Consider the following 23,250-nt stretch of genomic DNA (forward strand, 5'->3'; position numbering starts at 1 on the left):
CTCCGATGGGGCAGCCTCTGTCCTTGAGGAGGTCAGACTCCCTGCAGAAACAGGCTGTTTTGCAGCAGCCGCGTCCCCTGCCCTCCCTCTACATCTGATCGAGGTAGCGGGGGGAAACAGGCGGCACCACAGAGCCGGTGTTGGAGGGAACTAGCTTTTAAGCCCGCTCTCCTCAGCACCAGAGGGAAATGCATGTAGTCAACAAGATTAACCGATAAGCCTATGCTTATTGGTTTATTGTATAGTTAACCACATTTTGACATCCCTAGCTGCTTGGTAAAATGCAGGGAGAGATTGGAAGTTTGTCTCACTCGTGGGCTGTTCTGGGGATGCAAGCCTGTAGGGAGAAGGATCCAGTTAGCGAAATGACTCAGCAGAGAAAGGTCTAAAAAAAAACTCTGCACCAAATTTTGCAAGCCAGCAAAGAAAGCTTGGTAGGGGCTCTTCTATGTCCTCGTAAACTTTGTTGTTAAACTCAGACCCTAGAGGAGTTTGACACATGAAAGCCTCCGCTGAATTTATTAAAGAACCCACAAGAGGGAAACTAAGGCTATTGCTAGTCAGAAGTCCGATTGGGTAGGTGGCATTGTGACAAGCAGATGTTAAATCTCATGGGTGAGGCAATTTCTTTTATTAGGCCAATAAAAATCGATTACCACATGCACCTTGTCTCTAATACCCTGGGACTGGGACAAACACAGCTACAACAATGTTGCTAACATTTACTGTCTCAGTCATACTGTCAGAGCCCTTATGAATGGATAACTGGATTGCAGCTAGAGACCAACTCCTGATTTTAATGGTATTATTAGCACTAACTTGGACACTTACCAAAAAAAAAAAAAAAAAAAAAAAAATGAATGAGGAAATTCAATATGGTAATTTTGAGAGAGCAAACTACACCATCATAATTTGTGTGTGAGGTTCACAGTTGGAAGGTAGGAATGCAAATGTACAGGCCATTCAAAACCGTTTCAGTTGGAGGGGGGGGGGGGGGAAAGGAGACTGCTCTGTTTTCCTGCTGTGCAAAGAAGCCATGATGATCTGTCCCTACATTTCAAGAAGACTAGCTATGATCTGGAACAGTAAGAGAGGTTGTTGGTTTTTTTAAATGTTGGAGACAGGACAAGCAAAGCAACAATTTTCAACAAGCACCATTTGCTAATTAGAAGTCCACAAAGCTGTCAGGGAAGGGGGTTGTGTGTAATGATGCCCCTGCTGGTAAGGAAGTGTAGGCTGAGCACTTCACATCTTCAGAGAATTCCCAGGAGGAGAGGGAAGGAGGTGAACGGTTAGTCTGATTTGACAGATGGGATATTTGAGGCAGTAACCATCCAAAGGCTGCAGAGGAATACATCAGAACACAAGCTTCCTTGGCTCCCAGCAGACACACCTTTTTAATCTGTCATTCAAAGACAGAAGCAAGCAATTACAAGCAACTGGGTTGTAGTTTTTGCAATTCTTAAAATAAAAGTCTCCTTTTCACTAGGGATGTGAGTGAGTAGTCGACTACCCGATTAGCATAAGCTTACTGGGTGGTCGAGTGGAGTGCTCAACTACTCACTCCCTCTCCCCCCCCCCCCCCCACACACACACCTTGCTGCCTCTGTATGGGGTGGGGGGAGGAGAGGAAGGACGGGGGCTGGTGCAGCTGGTCCCTCTTCCCCTCACTGCTTCTATCAGGGGAGGCTGCCACCACCATGCCTAAGCTGCCGTGAACAGGAGCTGCTGGACCCAGCGCGAGCTGGGACCAAGCAGTCCTGACTCACGCAGGTCCAGAACTGCTGCACCTCTGCATTTTAAATGCAGTAAGTGCTAATAGGCTCTTACTATATTTAAAATGTAGAGGCACAGCAGTCCCAGAGTGAGCCTCCCTTTATCAACTAATCCTGTTGTTGGTACAAATAGTATTGATTACATGATCAGCAACATACCTCTTCCTTAACATCCTTACTTTTCACAGGATGTATACTAATAAAATTGCAGTTCGGCCATGCAGATTGTAAAGCATACTTCGCCATATAAGCATTTGACGTAGTCTCCTATTATAACTATCTAGGGGGTTGCTGTCTCCAAGTCCACCCCCTTTTTGTTTACTACTCTCTTGAAAATGGTTAAAGAAATCTTCTACATGCACAGGCTAAGCATTACAAATGGAGTACTCCAACATCTAAGGAGGAGTTCAGTCAACTTGTGCCCTTTATTGATCTCCTATTTCTCCCTACACTTTCCTTCTAATCCTCTCCATAATTATATGAGCTGCTTGAGCTTTCCAAAGCTGTCAATTTCTCTTGACTCCATTTTCAAATGGCCATCCTTGAAAGAGTCTGGGCACTGGATCAAGCCGTCTCAGCTTGATCGCAGCATATCCATGTTGCCCATACTGCTTATCGACAGTCCTCCTGAATCATACTGGCGCAGCTGTCAAGAGACTTCTATTGCTGCTCAAACTCTCCGCTCTGAAGAGCAAGAGAAAGAAGGAGGGAGAAGGAGGAAGAGGGGAAGTATTGATCCAATTCTTTTAACATGCTAATTTTCCCGGAGGCTGTTTCAATCATTGCCAGACTGGACACTTCAAAAGGAAACTGTTTTCAAAGTGGGGATGTCTTTTTCAACTACAGAAAACACTTAAAACTGAAAACAAATGAATTCAAGCACCAAGTTCACAGAAGCTCTGCTCGACACTTTTTTCATCTCTTCAGCCAGATATGTTTTATGTCTGGAAAGACAGACTTGTTAATTAACGCTTTCACAATCTGGTCTGGCAAGAAGCCTCTGGGACTTAAAGAGTGTGGATTTTTTTTTTAAAGCAAGACACTTAGAAATAATGCAGTTTAAAAAAAAAGTAACCTGTTGAAGAGTTTCAGTGTTTATTTTTAAACCACACTTCCTGTTCTTCACAGGATAAAAATTAATCTAGTAATAAACAAACTTCTGTAATCCATTGGCATCAGTGCTGATGAAAGCTTGAACCTTTCTTAAAATGCTGATAATGGAATGCCATGCATTCATTCAGATTCTGATGAGAATGCCCAGTAAATATACCCACCCATGTGTGACAAAAGCATTGTTAAAATATTTAGGAATGATGCAGTGTTGTTGAATGATGCCTTTGTTACACACATGCACTGTCCTTGATCAGTGGAGAAATACAATGCAAGGAATGGATATGTTGACAAGATTTAATTAATGAACTTTGGAAGGTCTGAGCTATGCTATATATATATATATATATATATATATAGACACACACACACACACACACACACAAAATATATATAAAAACATTTCCTGAAAGCAGTGTATGCATCTGTTTCCAGGTCACCCATGTACTTCTAGTAGGAAGTTAAGAGAAGTTCAGGGCTTTTGGAGCTCAGGTTCCAGTTCTGGCCCATTACAGAGACTGGATGGAACTAAGAAGTTTAGATCCAGATCCTAAATTTTCCAATGAAAAAGGGGATTTATGTGTGGGCTTCTGGGTCAGGCCCTTATCTCTTATTTATAACCCTATATTTCTCATTATGAAAATATACTAAGGAAAGATCAGAGCCCTTTAAGAAAACTATAATTCAGAAGAAAAGTAGCTAGGAAAATCTTAATTTTTCATTTATCTGTAACAAAGCCCAGCAGATAAAGGTCTCCAGCCAAGACTGTATCTTAATGAAGCACTAGGTCTCTCCATATTTACCATTTGTCAGTACGGTCTTGGAAGTCAGTATTTTGTAACCTCTGAGTCCCTGGAACTGAAGGAGACAAAGAGCCAATCTGCAGCCATTGGAGAGCATAGCCAAATGGCAAACGGCAGGGCGCCTATTGTTAAAGAGACATTTGGCTCTGGAGTAGGCAGCTTCATTGGGACAAACTTGTTATTCACAGAAACAAGGCATGAAGAGATAGCACCATAAAATATGAACAAAATGGAACTTGTTTCCTTGCCACTAAATTGTTAGCTTTATAGGACTTCATGCTGCACAGTATGAAAAAAAATCCAATTTGCTTTGAAGCACATTAGTCTGTCTAACATCCTAATTATTGTTTACATTGCCATTTGCCTTCTATTAAGAATTGAATAATTACCCAGCGCTTCATAGTTTAAAAATACAAGCAAACAGGATTATCTTGGTAATTAAGACACTGTACTGCAGTCTTGTATTGGGGATGGGTATTCGCATATACAAGAGAATTGATTATTATCAGCTAACTTAGTTCAAGTGGTAATTTAAGATTTCAAGCAGATGGAAATCTGTAACATATTAGGAAACTGTTCCTAGGTTCTCTTTTGAGACGCATAGATCTGTTTGAGGGAGGAAGTATGGCCTGACAGCTAAGATACTAAAGTAGGACTCAGGAGATCTGTATTCAGTTCCATGGTCAGCCACAGACTTCCTGTACAACCTTGGGCAAGTTACTTATCTCAGTGCTTCCATTCCATAGCTGTTAAAACAAGAACAGCATTACTCCCTCCCCTCTTCTCCTCCCCCATATTTGCCTACCTTGTGTATTTAGATTATAAGGTTGTTGAGGTAGGGGAGCATCTTGTGCTAGACACAGCAAAACAAGGCCCTGATCTCAGCTGAGGCCTCCAGGTTCTACCATAATGCAAATGCTACTTTAACTGTGTCCTGGGAGGGAAAACACACTGAATTTTCTCTTGGCACTAATGGTTAACTCAAGAACTACATACCAACCATGTACTGCCTCTGAATATTATTTAACCCTAATAGTCCATTCCAATTGTACTTTGAACTGCACCATCTCACTTCCTTAAGTACTACACCAGACTAAAATCAAAGTTTCTGCACGTTTGTTGTTGTTGTTTTAAACACCCCTGCCTCTGCTTAATGATGCGTCACAGTCTGACACTAGGCAGGTTACAGCCCTGTGAAATCATCTTAAAATTAAACACCAATGGCATATCAATGTCCAATATGTTTATATCTACAACAACAAAAAATCTGTTTATAGAATGCAGCACCTAACATGGCCACAGTCCAAACTTCATAATGTTGATTTATAAATCACAAAATGAAAAGCCGTGTTTTCTAAACAAATAAGAGTACATGCATGCGGCATGTGTTCTGACTTAACTCAGTAAACCTTTCAACAAATTCATCCCAAACAAGTCTAGGTTTAGGGAGCATTTAATGAGTCTCAGCTTTACTGCTGACCAAAGGTGATTTTTATGTAAAGTTAAAGGGAAAAAATAAAAAGGGAAAAGATACTTAAACCAAAATATATGGGTCCATGTTTAATTAGGAAGCTGACAAGAGGACACTTTTTTTCCCTAAGAGATTATTTTCTTTTGATACAGAAATGTAGCAGTTTCATTTGTGCAAGTTTACGCAAGCACTACAAGCGGACTCCTCTCCATTCTCCAACCCAATAATTCTGGGCCAAGTTCATTCCTGTGGCAAGCCCAGTGAAGTCAAAGGAATTATACCACATTTGAATTGGCCCTTTGCATTGGAGTCTTCTCCAGACACTTATTCTCGTACTTCTGGAAAGTTCCGGTTCCTGAAGTTGGAGAGGATGTAAGCTACAAAAAAGTCACCCACAAACAATTTGAGAAAAATCACTGCCAACAACATGCATCCTTCTCCCCAAGTAAAAAAAAACAAACAAACTAGAAACACCTCAAGTGATCAGTTTACAAATAAGCCTGAGAGTTTCGACAGCCACTTTCCCACAAGTCAACTAGAAATGAGCAAGTGGGTTCCTGCATTTAGTAGAGAGGGACTATCGACCACATTTAAAAGGAAAAGAGCTGGGATACAATAAGAACACTGTGCAAATATTGCCCTCTCTGTCTCTTAAAGAAAGAACTTAAATCAAAATGGAATTAATTTGCATGAAATCCAAATCTTCAGGGTCTGCCTAAACAGAAGGAGACTTTGGCCCGCCAGTTTCCAAAGGAAGCTCTTATCTCCTTTGTGAAATGGGGAAATGGGTGTGCTACTTTGCATGAGGATGTATACAAAACATGCAAATAAGGAATCTGCTGCATGCAGAAGGCAAACTGGCCAGACAGCTGACAATCCCCATTCACAGAGAACTTTCCTAGTCTCTAATGGGAGTAAAGAGAAGGGAACCAACATGTTCGCTTCCCAGGGAGGTGAAACAGGCTCTGAATATTCATAACATGTCTATTTAGTCATGGAAATGTTAATTGTCTGATTCATAAAACTGTATGACCTTGTCCCCTGCCCAAAAACTTATAGAAAGTATGCAACATTATGGGATGAAATGAGAGAAGATATTTAGATCACAACTGGGGAGGGGGGGAAGAAGGAAGCAGAGTTTCAAAAGAGACAAGTGTACAGCTGAGCTTTTCCTTAATCATTTCTTCTCACTATAAAAATCTAAGATCATTGGTCCATGATACAGATTAAAAAAAAAAAAACCCACCACACATTGACAGCCAAGATCTCACTGCATGAAACAAAAGCTAGGGTCTGGAAATTTTAATCAATAGATTCCCCCCCCCCCCCCTTTGTACTTCCAAAAAAGCAACAGAACATCGCTATACAGTCTTGTAATAAAAAAAATATTTGTTTGGTTTTGATGAACTTTAGTTTGTTGATCCTGCTTCCTTACTAATAATATCCCATGTAACAATCAGATGCAGCTCTCACATAAATGAGTAGTAGTTTTATCACTGTTTCCAAATGGAAGCAGACCCACAGATACTGCCAAGGAATATTTTAATGGAAATTTTTATATTTACATCTAAGGGGGGAATTTTAAGTCTGCCAAATATTTAACTGGACATCTTGCACCACACTGTGGTACAAAATTATATAAGGAGCTATGCTTATAGGATGTGGTGGGCTCTGCTAAAAGAGAGTATATTCAAATCACTCGTTCTATAGAGTGAAGTATTTAAATTAGTTTGGTTCAAATAGATTGAATCTAGTTACAGCTCCCCTGCCTCCACCCCCCCAGCAATTTTTTTTTTGAGGGGGGAAAAAAAATCAGTTTGCAAAATCTTTAAATAGTGAACTAAACTCTCCCCCTTTCTAAGGAACCTCCACAATTGCCCTTTGTTTTGGTTGTGGCCAATTTTTTGCCAAAAATCCCTAGCAGCTCATTCCATCTGCACAATGTGCTACAGGAAAAAAAATAATAATAATTAAACTTTGATCCTGTGATATAAAATAAATTGCTTTTCCTCAATGATCACAGCTGTCCTTCAAAGCTAGAGATAAAAGCAATGATATTACTCAGGTGATTGCTTCTTAACGGTTGCCATTATCAAAGGTAAGAAGGAAAATTCCTAAATGGCAAGAATATGAAAAGGCAACGCTTTAAGCCACATTTTAAACAATGCTGGATTTTCTGCCAAGTGACCTATTCAGAACTCACAACAGCATGCACATATGAAGATGAAGCATTTTGTTCTCAAAACTAATACGCAAAATATACTAAAACTATTGATTGTCACACATTTATATTACGTGGCAAGTCTAAATTGAGATTTGTAATTTCACAACATTGAAACCATCTAGGATTGTTCTGATCTATTACTTTTATAATCTATTTTTTTCCTTTTGCTCCCCTCCCAAAATATAGGCAGACATTTTAATGTGATAAGAAAATTACAAACCATACTATACTCCTCTGTAACAAAATGTATATCACAATAATACATTCAAGAAACATTAAAAAAACCACCCGACCAAGGTTTGACCCAAAAACAGTAACGTTAGCCCTGAGATAGGTCATGATGTAAGAACTTCATGTTTCATTAACAATATTTCCTATGATTTTTTTTTCCCTTCCGAAACCTTGACCACAAATGCTGGGGGGGAGGGGAAGAGAGCAGGAACAAGAGAGAGAGAGAGAGAGAGAGAGAGAGAGAGAAGGGAGGAGAGGGGGGAAGACGACCCAATGGTAAGTTTGTCTTCTTTCTGTTAAAGCTGAAAACTCTATCATGAGAGCAAGATGTGTGTGTGTCAGTGTCAAATATTCCAGTGTTCCATTGTATATCTGCAAAATTCCTGAGTTAAGGTTTAAGATGTTATTTTTTCCCCTTCCTTGTTTTTTTGACAGATGACAAGTTTTCAACAGAACAATTCTCTGGAGAGCTTGTCACAAAATTTTCCAACAAGAGGGGCAAAATTTTTTGCAATACTTGTCTCACACACACACACACACACAAAAAAATATCCTGCTTTCTTTGACCTGTTCTAATGCTCCACGTAAAACAGGTTCAAACTGCTGCTAACTGCAAACATGCATTCTCCTTGAAAGAAGAGTTGCTTAACTCTGTGGTGGTCTTCACCAAAGACTGAACAAAATCAGCTCAGAAAATGTTATTCAAGATCAGGAGCTGGAATGAACTTGCATCTGCTTTTGGGGCAATCCAACCGTCACCTTATAAACTCTGACATGTCTCCTCATGCTTGGCCTCCATTAGCATATACTGCTGGGAGGAGAATGGCAAGAGGAAGTGTAATTCTGTCACCAAGGCTTCTGAAGTCTCCAGCAGATGACCAGCGTTAGATCTCACAACAACAGGGGAGCCCCCCTATGTCCCACCCTGACTATTCTTGCCCACCAAGCCTTTGTCAAACTTTTAAGATCTTAATCAATCAACTCTGACCTCAGGATCACAGGAGAAAGATGGATGAGGAAATGGGTGACCTCTGACCTACTCTTGTATTTGTCCTGCCACATTCAACCCATTGAAAAACAATTGGGGTGGAACCTGCTCCTGAGGTTCCAGACATAGGCTAGTGTCCTTTTATAGGCTTTTGCAGACTTAAGATCTTTCGTCAGTCCTCACCAGCCCCTCAAGATCCATGGGAAGCATTCCCACCTCTTAACCCTCCCCAAACAAAACCTGCAAGAGCAGCAAAATTGCTAAACTCTAAAATTAACTGGACTATGGAAATGGTAAGTGGGGAACATCTCCAGCAATGTCAGTGGCCTTAACCTCAGTAGAAAGCAACAGAGAGTCAGTTGTGAACTTTATTGAAAATTCCATGAATCAGAGGACTTCCTGGTAAACTACTCTTGAGTTGGGAATGGCAGTGCCAAAAGGGAAACCACAAATAGCCAGTGATGAAATGGCTTTAACTATTTCAAATTATTTGATGGCTTGCATCCTCGGAAAAGAGCTTCAACAGGCTAGCTTTACACACAAGTTTCTTTCTCCTTTTTATACATGACCACATCAGATTTCTCTTTAACTGAGGAAATGGAGGTTTTCTGGGTTCAACTCCCATGGGTCCAGTAGAGAGTTTATATGGAATCTGGCTGAAGACACTAATTCCCAATATCTATTCCAAAACTGCCCCACCATCTGTCCTGGCCACCAGTAAAACGCCTCCAAGTGACTTCCCAGGAGCAACACAGCATTTTTCATGCAATTAGCTCACCAAATCTGAGCCAACAGCTAAAATTTATTATAGATAATAATATAGCTAGATATTATCTGTATAGATGATACAGATATAGATCATCAGTCGTCAATGTGACCCAATACTGACCCAGTAGCCCTTGAAGAGAACTCAAAATAATCTCCATGAACTAAACTAAGATGCCTTTTTCCATTCACCTCCTCCCACAAATTGAGTTGTAAAAATGTCAAGGAGCCCTGCCTACAAGTTATTGGGCCATTTCAAAATAATAATTAAACCTCTCCAGCCACTGATGCTCTGCTATAGTTCCCAGTCACCTCAACAGCCAGGTTCGTGTGTTTAGTGACATGCAAAGATTTCCAAGCTTCTGTCTCAACATACCACGAGACAGAGTAATTTACTGTAAATAGAGCACCTTACCATTGTGCAGTTTATATTTCAATTCTCTCCCCAGCCCATTGTACTTGATAAGCATATCTTATGTTTTTCCTCCAAATGAAAGTACTCCAAACGAAGGCAGAGGTTTGTGCTTAGCATTGCTTTCCTGCCAACCGTTAATTCCAATGCATAACAATGAACTTCACATTGGCTGTAAATCATCATTTAAAAGAATTTCAGTATGACACTGAAAGAAAAAATAGCTCTTCTCTTACACTGGTCTAGCAAACAAAAAAAAACACACTTAAGTTGCTTGTTTCTCAGTCAAACCAAAATATAAAATTTACCCTAGGAAAAATGCCCACGTACCAAAACAGAAGATTGATGATTTTGATCATAATGGACAAACAGAGAATAAGGCAACTTAATTCAGCACCTTGCTGGATTGGGCTCATTCATCTGCACAAGAAGCTATTAAGGCGGATCTTTATTTATGCTCACAAGTAAGAGTTTAGAAGATCAGGCCCAAGATTTCTAATAGTTTACTTATAAAATAATAGCAAAATCTTAGGGGAAAATGTAAGTCTCTTTGCAGATAATCTGCCTTTTATATGAACTTTAATCCCTAATTCTGCAGGGCCTATGATGGGGGGAGGCTTTTAGCATTTCTAAGAGTATCCTAGCACCTCCATTGTAAGGACAACAATAGAGACCCTCTGAGAAATGAAAATATTTAACAAAGGCAGCAGTATCAAACATCAAAGGGTCATTTAACACAAAAATTTGCAACAAGTGAAACACCAAAGACATACACTTCCAGAGGAGCTAACGTTATCAAAATAAAACCCAAGTTTCTGTGACGGTTTCTTTTCTTGGTTTAATAGGAAAGTTCTCTACTGCAGCCCGAAAAAGAAAAGGAATATTTGTATCTTACTGTTTCCGCTGCTTAACAAACTTAGCTTGTGAAAGAGAGATCTTGTATCTTTAAATGATGGTGATTTGAGTATTACTTTTTGCACCCAATTTTGGTAGCTATACCAAGCTAATTCATATCTAAGTGCCTGCTAGCAAATGTGTTTTGCTTTCTGCTTATTGTGATCATTTGTTTTGTTAGTATTATAAACTTAGCCTTGCCACCTGGAGCTACTGCACTCTCCCATTAGACACCTCTGTCCCACTGCATCCCACAGGGGCTGCTAATTACTGGCTTTACTCCATTTACTTTAACCGCTGATTCAATTACCCACGCTGAGCCCTTATAAAGAGTGCAATATTACTGGTCCTACCTTGGCATTCTCCATTGTGCTCATCATAGCCAGCATTGCACAGACAGTTGCCAATGGGTACCAGCCATTCACCATCTGCCCCACAGTACATTTTTGGCACATCCTTCTCTTCTGAGTTGTTCACACAGGAGCCACGAACTTCCACTAGAGAGGACGTATCAGCTCCAGTGATGGTATCTGGAAACTGAGCCAGGTTGCGGACTGTCAATGGGCACTTTTTGTAGAAAACACGGACAGAAACCAAGGCGATACAGGCACCTACATCCTGAAAAGCCAGGTAAAACCCTTTCTTGCTCAGTGGGCCCACATCACGGATCTCAGTGTTCAGCTTCATGATCCTGTCACCAATGTCCACTTGAGTGAAGCTTTCATCAGCAGCAATGGTGTCAATCTTGGCAAACTGGCTCTCACGGATATAACGCTCCTTATCATTGTTTGATTCATAGTAGTAAAGGTTAAAAGTCTCTTTGCAAGTTCCCATGACACCTGGCAGGCTGTTGCAGTCTCTCAGTGTGAATTTAATTTCAATATATACCCTCTGAGCCCCCTCACGGGGAATCCAGTCAGTTCGTAACCAGTTGTTCTGACTCGGTTCCATCACATTGCAGACTTGGTAGGTGCGGATCGGAGTGTTTTTCTCATCCATAATGCTTACTTCCTCCCACTATGAAGAACCAAAGTGAAAAAATACATAATTGTTAAAGGTACATCAGCTATTCACTACACAATTAATCCTTTCACTTTCCCGTTAGCACACAGCTTTCATTTGTTTTCAGTTACAGAAAAGTCATTAAACCAAATCATGTGTGTTACATCAAGTATCTAAAAAAAAAAAAAAAAGCAATTTGTTACTGGGAAAAATCAAGTTATATTATTAGCCTAATTTTAATCTCAGAACAAATATTTTAAAACAAACAAAAAGATAGTCACACTGAACTAGCCCAACAATCCCTTATTATAGTAATACAACCAGATCTTGCCTGGTTTTGTTAAGCACTGCAACAAACACATACTTCTAAATAGCTTTTGCACTGGAGAGTGTGCAATCTTAAAAGACAGGAAAAATATTTAATTATTCCGATTTTACTGATGTGAAACTGGGGCAGAGAGAGAAAAAAAGTGAGTTGCCTAAACACAAGTCTCTGCCAGAGCTGAAACTGAATCCAGATTTCCAGAGTCCCTATCCAGTGTCTTCACATGGAAGGATTGTTTAGTGTCATTTCGCTAAGCTTTCAAAAACCAGCTACAACCAAATTGCCCCCATTAAATCTTCCCCAATTTGGAGTGGCAATAGTACAAATGGGTATCTATTGCTTTACTGGAGACCTGGGGTGAAATTCTGGCTCCAGTGAAGTCAAGTAAGACTTTTGCTATTGATTTCAAAGAGGGCAGGATTTTGCCCTTGGATTGTTAAAGACGGGAAGGGAGGAATGCAATAAGGATATTATCAGTTAATTAGCTTCACATCACTTTGCTTCCAGAGACCAAAAATTAAAACTCTTATTTACCCCATTTGTCATACCATTCGAGAGTTAGAAACCTCAAGCAGTTAAATAAACCCTAACGTGATAATACAGTAACATGCTTTAAACTTGCATTGATGTAGGGATTTCCCTCTCCTGAAGAGAAGGGAAAATAGGAGGAGTAAAAAAACCAACATAACTATGGCATATGAGCAAATTCAATCCTTGAACTCGCTAACTATATTCGAGTCAGCAACTGGCTCCCGTGTGTGTGAACCAATGTTTCAGCAAAAGTGTGATGAATGTACCATAAAAGAAAGGAAACAGTGAGTAACAGCTTTAAAAAATGTTAGAGATTATGATAATCACATAATGCAGAAAAGAAAGCCACCACAGAGGCCTTCTTTTGTCTCTTTTTCAGAAAAAGAATCATGGTTCTGCTGAATTAGGAAGGAGGGGGGAATCCTTTTTTAAACATTTGTATTAGATAATAGCTACACTTTGGCTCGGATTCCAAGCTGTACAATGGCGCACATGAAAATTATGCTTGGAAAAATTGTTATAATACAACTTTCCAGGGTCGTCCTAAAAATGTTTTTGAAAAGTATTGAAGGCACTGCTTTGATAAACAATGATATACAGTTTATACTTCTTTTTTTTAATACTTAACACTGTGGGCCTTAGTATATAATAGCCTGCATTCTTTGTATAAGATTTGCTCTTTTGCAAGTGTTCTTTAAAAGCATCCAGCACAGCTAAATCTGGTTATGGATCTTTCGTAGTTAGTACCAGGAGTTAAAAGTAGTAAACAGGGTAATATTTTAGTTTCTGCCTAGAGATACTTGGGAAATAAAAAGGAGGGAGGTAGGTGGAAAAATCAATACACAGCATGTCACTCCATGTTGCAGAAAAGGGAAAAACTGGAAAGTCATCTATCAATGTAAACTGTAACATGGAGTTAGTAACCAGATAAAGTTATTTAATTCACAGCTGCCGTGAAACTAGTTTTGTGTTACATGCTATCCTTATGATCCATCACTTTCCATTCTCTTTATCTTGCCATGGTTTGCACTCCATAGTGTGTGAGCGGTTGGGGGGGAGGGAACGGAGGGAAGAAAAAGGGAAATAAAGAGTTGTCAAAGGGATTTCCTTCAGCATATTCACAATAGACGATGTAGTTATAGGATTTGATCTGAAGCCCACTGAAGTCAATGGAAAGACGACAACTAAATTCAGTAGGTGTTGGATCAGGACTTCAATGCAAAATACACAACCTTTAAAAAACCCATCTCTTATTTAATTTAAAAAAAATTAATCTGTCAGCAACTGAAGACAATTAAGACTCCTACATTTCCAAGTACTGGCAATTATATGCAACTCTAAATGTCTGGGCAAAGAAATACATTTTTGCTTTCCAGCTAAACTGAACTTTTATAATCCAACTCTTCCAGCGGCTTAATGATGCACACGAAAAGCATTCCAGGCACAGAATCTCTCTTAACTGTGAAATTTAAGAGTAATTTGTTAATTAAATTTATAATGCAATCCTGTAATTCCTCCAGGGTTACTATTTATTTTTGATAATGGTTAAATGGTTTGTTCTATTCAATGGTCAATGCCCTATTTTTACTTCCAGCACCTCATATTAACACATAAAATGCTCAGCATCTAAAGAGCTGACTGTTGTACATCTATAACATGGGGATTTTTTTAGAACATACAATAAGCTTCACCTGGTTTAAAAAAAAATGGCCTGGAAGGACTGTACTTCAGGGGTTGTTTTCAAAAAGGAATAAAAGAAAGAAGAGGGTTCTTTTCAATTGCTTAGAAATAGCCTGCAAATTTATCAGCTACTAAGAACTGCTTTCCAAGCACTCTATCACACAAACATGTACTCTTAAATTTTTCACTACCAGCTTAAAAATAGAATGCACGTAAATCAGTTTAGTGAAACCAGTCATGTCCACAATAAAACAGTACTCATTTCCTTCTCAAACTTGAGGAGCCATCAAAGAGGATGAAGAGGGAGGGGAAAAATCAGGTAAGTATTAAAAACATACAGAGCTTCTTTGGTCATCAATTCTGCAACTGACTTATTAAAAGACTCCAATATATTTTAATCTACACTGCAGATACCCCTTGGTGAAGCATAAAAAAGGCTCTGTCTGAATCATTGACCTTTGCAGGGTATAGAATTAACAAGGAAGCCTGACTCTCACTGAGATAAAGCTGTACCTTTCCCCACTGTCAAAAGATGAGGGCAATTGCCTGCAATCAGCAGTGAATGTGTGCTGTCTACACCGCCAGAGGCCTGCCAATCACTCCCCCTCTCTTTAAAAAATGGTCTCAGGGACTGTGCAGCGTTCTACAGTCAAGTTCAGGCAGAACAACAATGGGGGGCAAAACAATCCTCCATTTTCCCATGTTATGGTTAATTCAAAGCTTATGCATAATGCATCAGTAAAATAATAGCCTCACATTCCTTCCATTTGCTACTGTTTCCTTTCCTTCTTATGGGAGGGGGGGGGGGAGAAAGAGAGGGAGAGAGGAAATGTTAATCTACAGTATGTTTCATTAAGGCACTAGAAGAATCCACTTATACAACTACTTAACTTTGAGCCCTTTTATTTTCAATCACTTTGACCTAGCAATAGAATGCTTGTATTTAAGAAAGCTTGTTTAATTTAGCTGTTTAATTTTAAAAGAATTGGAGTGTATTTTAAATTTGATGGGGTGTACTTTGCTAACATTTTTAATTGTTCAATTTTACAATTTCCTGTAGAGAGAAAGGTTCTGATTGAAAAAAGTGTAATACAGTCTCAAATGGTCCAGTCCTTCAAGATGCAAAGTATCCTCAGTGCTTATCTAGTCCTATATAGTCATGGATTGGGATTTCTAAGGGGTCTCCGCAGCTTCTCAGAAGAGGTGCTCTGCAACACGCCCCACAAGGCTCGTTGAAGGTAGCAGCCAGCTTGTGTCAACAAATATTTAGCTAAATTAGTAGTGAAGGTTTTGCATGCAAGGGACTAAACTGAAATCTCCCTAACTCCAATCCCAAATGCAGGAGCCTTCCTTTCACAAGGTGCAGCAATCCTCTTGGTTATTACTCTATTTTTAGGGTCCTCCACAGAAATTCATATGATTTCCCCAGTGAACAACAACAACAAAAAAATCCTTAAAAACAAAAAACAAAACCCCAAGATTGGGGTTTATCTGTGCCGGGATCAAAATATAAAATGTTTTCACTTTAAAATAAATCTATTGAACTACTGTCCCTTCACACCATAAGAAAGGTCTGTCTTGTATCTAGTCCGTTGATTCCCTCTCCCCCACATCACACACTCAATTTAGAAATAGAACAGAGACTGTCCATGGATATACCAATTACAAGGGTGGATTCGTTTGGCTGCCAGATCACATTTCTTGTTGGTATTTCAGTTTTAAATAGGCATCTAAGTCCATACTTTGACCCATCTCTGAATTCTGAAACCCTTCCTCTGCCCCTTTTGGTTTCTTAATCTATGTGAAAAGAATATAGGATTTCTCCAACAAAGTGTAATTCACTTCATGGGCAACAGAAGAAATCTGACCTCCCAACCACAATCAACAATAGTCAAGTCATTAGGACTCTCCAGAAATTTACTAATCACTCCATTTTATCCTTTTGATCATATAGCAACTCAAAACTTACCCCTCCTTCCAAAGGACTTGCTATCCATCCAAGTTCCCCCTGAACTGATCTAGAATCCAATAGGGTAACTGCAGGAAGACAGAACAAAAGAGATTAATTTCTAGTTGTGAAAGGTCAATATAACAGACAGTATTTACCTGAGCATTTCCATACATGCAGAGTATGACCATCTCCAACTTCCATCTCAACCAAGCTTTTTCATTTATGTGAATATCTACATTGACTAGATCTTCTCTCACTTTAAACCTGGAGTATGTTTAACTTACTTAACTGTTAAAATTTGTTCCTAGAATAATGATCTAATGTTAGTATTCAAACCTGTTTTTGTTTGATAGAAGATATACAAGAAATGAGGAGCTCCCAAATATTTGTGTAAACCTTGTTATTTTACATTAGGCTATGCAGAAAGAATGGAAAGATACTGTTTACTACAATATAGGATGAATACAGAATTTCTGATTCTTGAATATGGCTAAGCTACAAGTGACCTTGTATGTGATTCCCTACAAAACAAAATAACACCCTATTGTTTGTTATTCCAGTTTGATATTGACATCACTTATACACAGCTGAATACTTTTTAGAAGGCGGGTGTACTACATTGCTTAGACATTCAGCACATGTGACATCAGACATGTCAGATAACACTGTTCTTGCATTTTGGATAGTCTTCTGCATTTGCAGGAAAATGTGTTTGCCCTTTAAAAAATGTTTGGAGTTCACCATTTGTATTTATAGATAGAGGAACACACACACTTTTCAGTTATAAGAGAGAATAGTGCATCAGGTGATTTTAAGAGATTCCCAATCTTTTGATTCCTTGCACTATCCCAAACTCCCAAAGGTAGCATGATTTTGGGTATGTGCAAAGAATGCAAGATCATTCACCAAATATGGAGTTACCTTCAGCCACCAAAACAGACCAGGTGACATTCCAGCTACTTGGTCTTTTTAAAAAAAAAAAAAAACACAGTGATCCTGCAAAGCCACAGATTTTAAAGGCACTGTAAAATTAAGACTCCAATTGTGACAATTTGAGTGGCAAACCCCATTGAAAAGAAGGGCTCAATTATTAATCTGTCTGTTTATAGCTGTCAAGGACCAATGGTGGCATCTTTAAACATTTTTAACTGGCTTTAATTAAAAATCATCCTCTCCTACCCTTCCATCTTTCCTTCCTGACAGATGTTGTAGATTTAAGATGCCAGTTAGCTACATTTTAAAATAGTCCTGTAACTATCTCTTTCTTCTTTTTGCCCCTGGAGAAAAACATGCTACATCCATTTGGATTAATGTAAGGTGGATTAGGGAGACAAAGGGAACAATGCAACCCAATTTACAAAAAAAAAAAAAAAAGGGAGAAAAATAAGGGGTAGAAAAGGAAACGTGAGACGAATCGAAAGGAGACGCGAAATGAAGGAGTGGGGGGAAAGGAGCCAGAGAACCCACAGCAGCTTTTCATCTGCGACTCCTTCCATTCTTTCAAGTTTAAACGCTGGGATCCGCGTTTAAATCACATACCGAGCCTCTTTTCAAACCTTTAATTTTCAAAAAGGCAGGGGGCGTTCGGGAGAATGCGGGTGGGACAATGCAGTCCCCCGCTAACTATCAGAAGGCTCCGTCCCTCGGTGGCAGCAGAGCTTAAATGTCAGCGGCTGGGAGAGGAATCTCGGGAAGCAGCGCCTCTCTCCAACCAGATGTGCCCAGGTCTATGCGGGGAGCGCACGTGTGGGTCCCTGCGGAAGCCTAACACTCCTGCACAGTCGCCTCCTGCCGGCGCGCCTCCATCCCCAGGGCAGGGAACCCCCGCGTCTCTTCTCGGACCAGCGCTCGCCGCTCCCCCAGCAAGAAACGACCCCAGGTCTCGCAGCGATCCCGCCAGAGCCCGCCGCCCCGGAGCGGGGCTGCGGGAGGAGCAGGGAAACTGCGGCGCATGTGAGTGTCACTCGGTGATTTGCAGTCTCGGCCGCTCCGAGCCGGGGTCCCAGCGAGAGAGAGGAGGGGAGCGGTGCCCGGCATAGGGGGGTGCGCACCGCGCCGGAACCCAGGCCAGGCTCCCCCACGCGCCTATGCAGAGCCCGTCCACACGCCAGGCGCTGCTCCCATGTCAAGTCTGCGGCAGCCCGGCCGCAGGGGGCCCCGCGCCGCAGCCACCGCAGCCCGCGCGGGGCTAAAACTTTACTCGCCCGCTGCTGGGACAAAAAGTGTCCAAGGAAGGCGCCGCGCGACCCCGTTGGGAGCCGAGTCCCTGGCGCAGGTAGCCCGCACAGCCCCGGCAACGCCCGCTGCAGCCCCGGGGGTCCTTGCGCCCCACTAGATCCCCGCGCGGGCGGGTGCGGGGTCCCAGCCCGCAATGCCCCCTTCTGATGGGGGGGGGGGTGAGCTCTGCCCCTCGCTGCCCGCAGCGCTGCTCAGAGCTGCAACTCGCCCCGGCCTCGCGCTGCCCCAGGCGCCCGATCCTGCCCCAAGAGCCCGGCTGCCACTGCCCCGTACCTTCATTGGCCGGGTACACCCGGGAGCCGGTGACAGCGCCGCAGATCCCCCAGAGAAGCGAGAAGAGGGTGAAATAGACAATCCCAGCCATGGCTCGCCGGTGCCAGCGCCGCTCCAGCCGCCTCTATCCCAGTGGAATAAATGCTTCAATGGGGAGGGCAGCAAGCTGTAGACATTGCCAAGGGGGCGGGGCGGGAGGCTGACGTCTGCCCGTCCATCAAGCCCATTCGCCTGTCGGAGCCGCTGGTCCCAGCTCAGACCCTACCCCGCCGCCCAAACCCGCCCCGCTTGGCCCCGCCCCCACCTGCTTCCCTGGGCTGGGCTCCTCCGCACGGGGCGACTGGCTAGAATGGGTCCGTGCCACCCTTCAGGCAGCCGTGGCCTGGGTAGAGGAAGGCTCTTGTCTCCAGGCTTGGCAAACGGGGAGGTGACTGCGACGCTCCTCCTTGAGTTTTGTGCGCTAACAAGCGATCTCTTGGCGGTGATTCCTCGGGGCGGCTGCGATTAGCACATTTGCCCTAAAATTAACGGCCTGAGGGGGTTTGATTGCTTGTTGGGTTAAAAAAAAACTTTCAGCCCACGAGCAAAAGTCCATAGCAATTGAGTGCGGAGGGAGCGGGACTTGTTTCGGAGCGATCTGTATTATTCTGAATTGCACTTTGGTTAGGTTCGGAAAGGGAAGTGATGCACAAAAGGGGTACATCGAATTTACTTATTTGGTAGGGCCTAGCTGTTAATTTCATGCGATTCCGCCTGCAGCCCCCAATCCTCCTTACACGCACAAGTAATGTGCTTCAAGACGGAGTGAGTGTCTCTTCCTTGGGAAGCAAAAAAACAACCCCCCTGTTCCCTCCCCCCCCCCCCCCCCACCACCTCTTTCTTGGAGTAAAATATTTAATCTGTCCCCATGAATCCAGCAAAAATGTCACATTTTGGTCGCGCGATCTACCTCAACTCCAACGAAAAGAAAAAAAGGGGGATTCAAAGAGTGACTGACGAACAACTAACTAACTACACGAGAAATGGCGAAGGGCGCAGGTTGTCACTAGCAGGAGGGCACTGAGGAATGAGAAGTCCCTGACGCGAACAACTCCTCAAAGTCGCGCCACTTCTCTTGTGTCCAGCGATTTCCTTGGAGGACACACAAATAGAAAAATCGAAGAGAGGCGCAGTGTGCACGATCCACCCGCAGTGATTCCTCGCACCGCCGTCATTAGCTGCGGCGTCGCCACCGATTTTCTCTTACTTGGTCAGTGAGCACTAAACCCCATTGACAATGATGCACATTGCAAAAATAGCACCATGCCTCAGAAGCCAAGGCAGGGGGTGTTTTTTTCCTCTGCTGTTTGCAAATAACAGCCTGACACTCGCTCACACACGCACCGGTATTCGTTTTAAGGTAAGGGGCTCAGCCTCACTGAACAGCTGAGTCTCGCCAGGAGAGGACGTGCTCTTGGATGTGTATTATCCTGGAGCATCCTACCCTAATCAGGACGAGGGAGGGAAGTTTGCAGTTTCTTGTCCTTTTGCTTGTTTGTGCCGTAATGCGTGGGGTCGGGATTTCCTCACCAATCCTGCGCGCTCAGGGCTGGCTGCACAGACTGGGGAGGAAAGCACAGGTCTCCTTCACCGGCGAAGAGTTTTCATCGCAAACCAACAGCACCACCTGGTGGACCGAAAGCTAGCGAGGGCACCCAGACAAAGACGTCAACGTGACAAGTCAAAGGATGGGAATTCTTTTTGTCCAGGTGTTTGCGTCCACATCATGTTCTGGTGTCCAGAAATGAATGGTCGCGTAATCCATGCAACGCGTTCCCTGCAGATGCTTAATGCTTCAAAAGGTTAATGTTGCAGGGGTGCGTTATCAGGGGGAGAGCGCCATCATTTCTGTAAGTAAGTGTGCTGGAAAACCCACAATAGATCAAAGTGTTGTAATCACCACATGTGGGATAGTTCTGAAGGCTAGAGAGGTTTTGGAGAGAGGGTTGCCTACTAATAGTCATCTGGCAAAGGGACTAAAATCGGGGTTATTAATTACCAGTAACCCTTATTATTGCCTTAGCCTTCATTATTGCTAGAAGCTAGCAGCTCACTAGTTGCAGCCTCTGCAGGCTACAAGCCAGAAAAATGGCTTTTCTCACATTTTTCCAAAGGGGAAAAGAAGATGGTAACAAAAAAGTAGAAAAAAAATTAAAACTGAGCATTTAATATTTGCACATACATGTAACTGAAATAAGGAGTTTTCCAGTGGCATTTTCCCCTCTCTCTTACAATTAAATAAAAAAGGGGATTGCCTTAATTGGAATTTTAAAAGGACTCCAGCCCAAATGTGTACCAGAGTCTCCATCTTATAGAACAAAAACAGTGTTCTAATTGGAAGGAGAAGAGGGTGCATTTCTCTGCTGCTGGGAAAGTTCATACTGTTCTCTGGGTGCTGCTAAATTATCCCTGGACACTGCCATAGATTAATTTTATTCCTTTGTTCAGCAAAGGTATGTCTGCAGGTTCTCTGCCTCTTTCTGCACCTCTCCTCACACTTCAGACTGTGCAAGATTGCAGCAAATGGCAGGTATTTTCCAACCAACCCTGCCATCACCACCTGCTCTTCCCCCTCCAAATGATTCAGGTAAAAGACACGCAATAAACAAATGTAAAGCAATTTCCATGTGTCATTTATGAATGCAAGGCTTGATCCTGCACACCAGTAGGAATGTCCCCTGAGGATAAGGCCCTCAGTTTTCTGCAAAGATATAAATTCAGTCATTTTTTAATGTACATGGACAGCAGCCTGTGGGAGTTTTTTAAAAAAGCAATGAAACTGTAGTAATATGACTTTTTTCCCACTTCTTTGGAATATGCATGTTGAATGTTAAATGAAACCTTTCCCATTGCAGCTGCCTCAAATCAGTGCATTCTTCTCAGTTACATGCAGTGAGTTTTAAAAGAAAAAAATAGCCCCTACATCTGACAAATAATCTGCAGAAGGAGGAGTCTGTAATACTCACTGGAAGGACTGATGTAACAGCTGTTTGGAAGTGCTACAATCTATAGGAAAAAAATCATTTATTTTTCATTCTCTGAACATTAAGGAACATAGTGGTTAGACAGATTCACAAATACAAGCACACGTGCACTCACATGTATATACACATTTATTTTATTCTTTTTTAAACAGAGATTCCAAGCCTCCTGACAATGGTTAAAAATAGAATGCACTGACATTTTCAAAACAGGGCTGAAGATTTTGATTTTAATAGGTATATGTGGCTGATCCCTGGCACAGCTTTGAAAAATCTCCACTAGGAGAGTTTTTAAAGATATCTAATTGCATATTTACAATAAGTCTATGCTTTTAAAGATCCCTGTGTATTTGGTTTATTAACTAGTGTTGTTGTGGTAAACAGTGCTCTTTAAAAGTATATTTGTTTTAAAATTATCCAAACTTCTCTTTTGAATTTCCTTTCTTTCAAAAGAGAATATAAGAGAAATCTCAGAATGATTTATTCCAATGTGACAGCTTGCAAAATGTTATTAAATATATATATACACCAATTATAATATTTTTTATTTAACATTTCTCACACAATCAATGATTAAACAGGTTTTAAAATATATTGCTTTTCTTTAAAATGCATTAAAATACCAGCTAATTAAGACTCTGCTGGGGTTCTAAATACCCTTTATTTGCATTGGAAGCAAATGGCTTTAGAAATGCTTTGTTTCTTTGCACCTTAAAGAAATAATTAAAATATTTAAGATTTGGTTTAGTTTAGATAAGGATTGGAAGTTCATCCTTAGCTTACTCTATGCATAAAGTTATATTGGGGGTTAATGAGTTTTGTGGCATGTGGAATGAAGAATCTGTCCTATTATATTCCTCTCTGCTAATATAGTCTAGAAGTAATAGATGATCCTACACCTCGAGTTTTCAATGAGACTGCTTAGTACAATAATCACTGTGCAGGACGTTAAATCTTGGCAGAAATGGGCCCACATAAGTTGTAATCGTTAAGTCTAGTGGGCAAAACGAAACAAAGAAATGTGTGGTGAAGTCCTGGTCCCATTGAAGTCAGTGGCAAAATTCCTCCTGACTTCTGTATAAGTAGGATTCCTTCTCTAGTCCTGATTACTCATACCTTCAAAACTTCCTTTGAATTTCATAGGAATTTTGGACATACATGAAATGCAAAATTGGCTCAGAATTTGATTCCCTCTGCCAGAGATCTGTTGGAATAAGTGCAGGATCAGGCTCTTAATACCTTCAGTGCAAATTTCTTGCCTTAATGGCTCAAATCCAGATTTTTAAAAACATTTGTTTTTAAAAACATTTGTTGAGTGATGTAAAATAAATTATTGCTGAGTGTTAACTCTAGTTTACTCAAAGAAAGCTTGTAGATGCAAGATTGTTCACAAAACTACAGCTGTAATTTTTTTTATCTTACTATCATTATTCTGTGAACACAAAAGACACAAACGTAATATAAACTGTTTTTGATTAATAAGCTACATTTTCCACATGCCAATATCTTGAAAAAATATATTATGAACAATATTTTAATAAACTTTCTGCATCCAAA

At 41.2% G+C, this 23,250-nt stretch overlaps 1 protein-coding gene across 3 annotated transcripts in view; it reads right to left on the reverse strand.

Annotated features, from left to right (window-relative positions):
- EPHA4 (EPH receptor A4) overlaps positions 1-18,806 on the reverse strand; it is a 143,916-nt gene extending 125,110 nt beyond the window's left edge. For 2 of the 3 annotated variants that reach the window (XM_075937537.1, XM_075937538.1), the window contains exons 1-3: positions 18,674-18,806; positions 16,181-16,248; positions 11,027-11,690 (exon numbers count right to left, since the gene is read on the reverse strand). In XM_075937537.1, the coding sequence (XP_075793652.1) occupies positions 11,027-11,690; positions 16,181-16,248; positions 18,674-18,764 (823 nt within the window). In that variant the 5' untranslated portion in view covers positions 18,765-18,806. Of the gene's footprint in view, positions 1-3,391; positions 5,537-11,026; positions 11,691-16,180; positions 16,249-18,673 lie in introns of those variants that run through there. The other variant, XM_075937539.1, reaches the window with a different exon arrangement.
- Between the last annotated feature and the right edge of the window lie 4,444 nt (positions 18,807-23,250).

Source organism: Pelodiscus sinensis, chromosome 10, assembly GCF_049634645.1.
Source record: "Pelodiscus sinensis isolate JC-2024 chromosome 10, ASM4963464v1, whole genome shotgun sequence".
NCBI classification, from domain to species: domain Eukaryota; kingdom Metazoa; phylum Chordata; order Testudines; family Trionychidae; genus Pelodiscus; species Pelodiscus sinensis.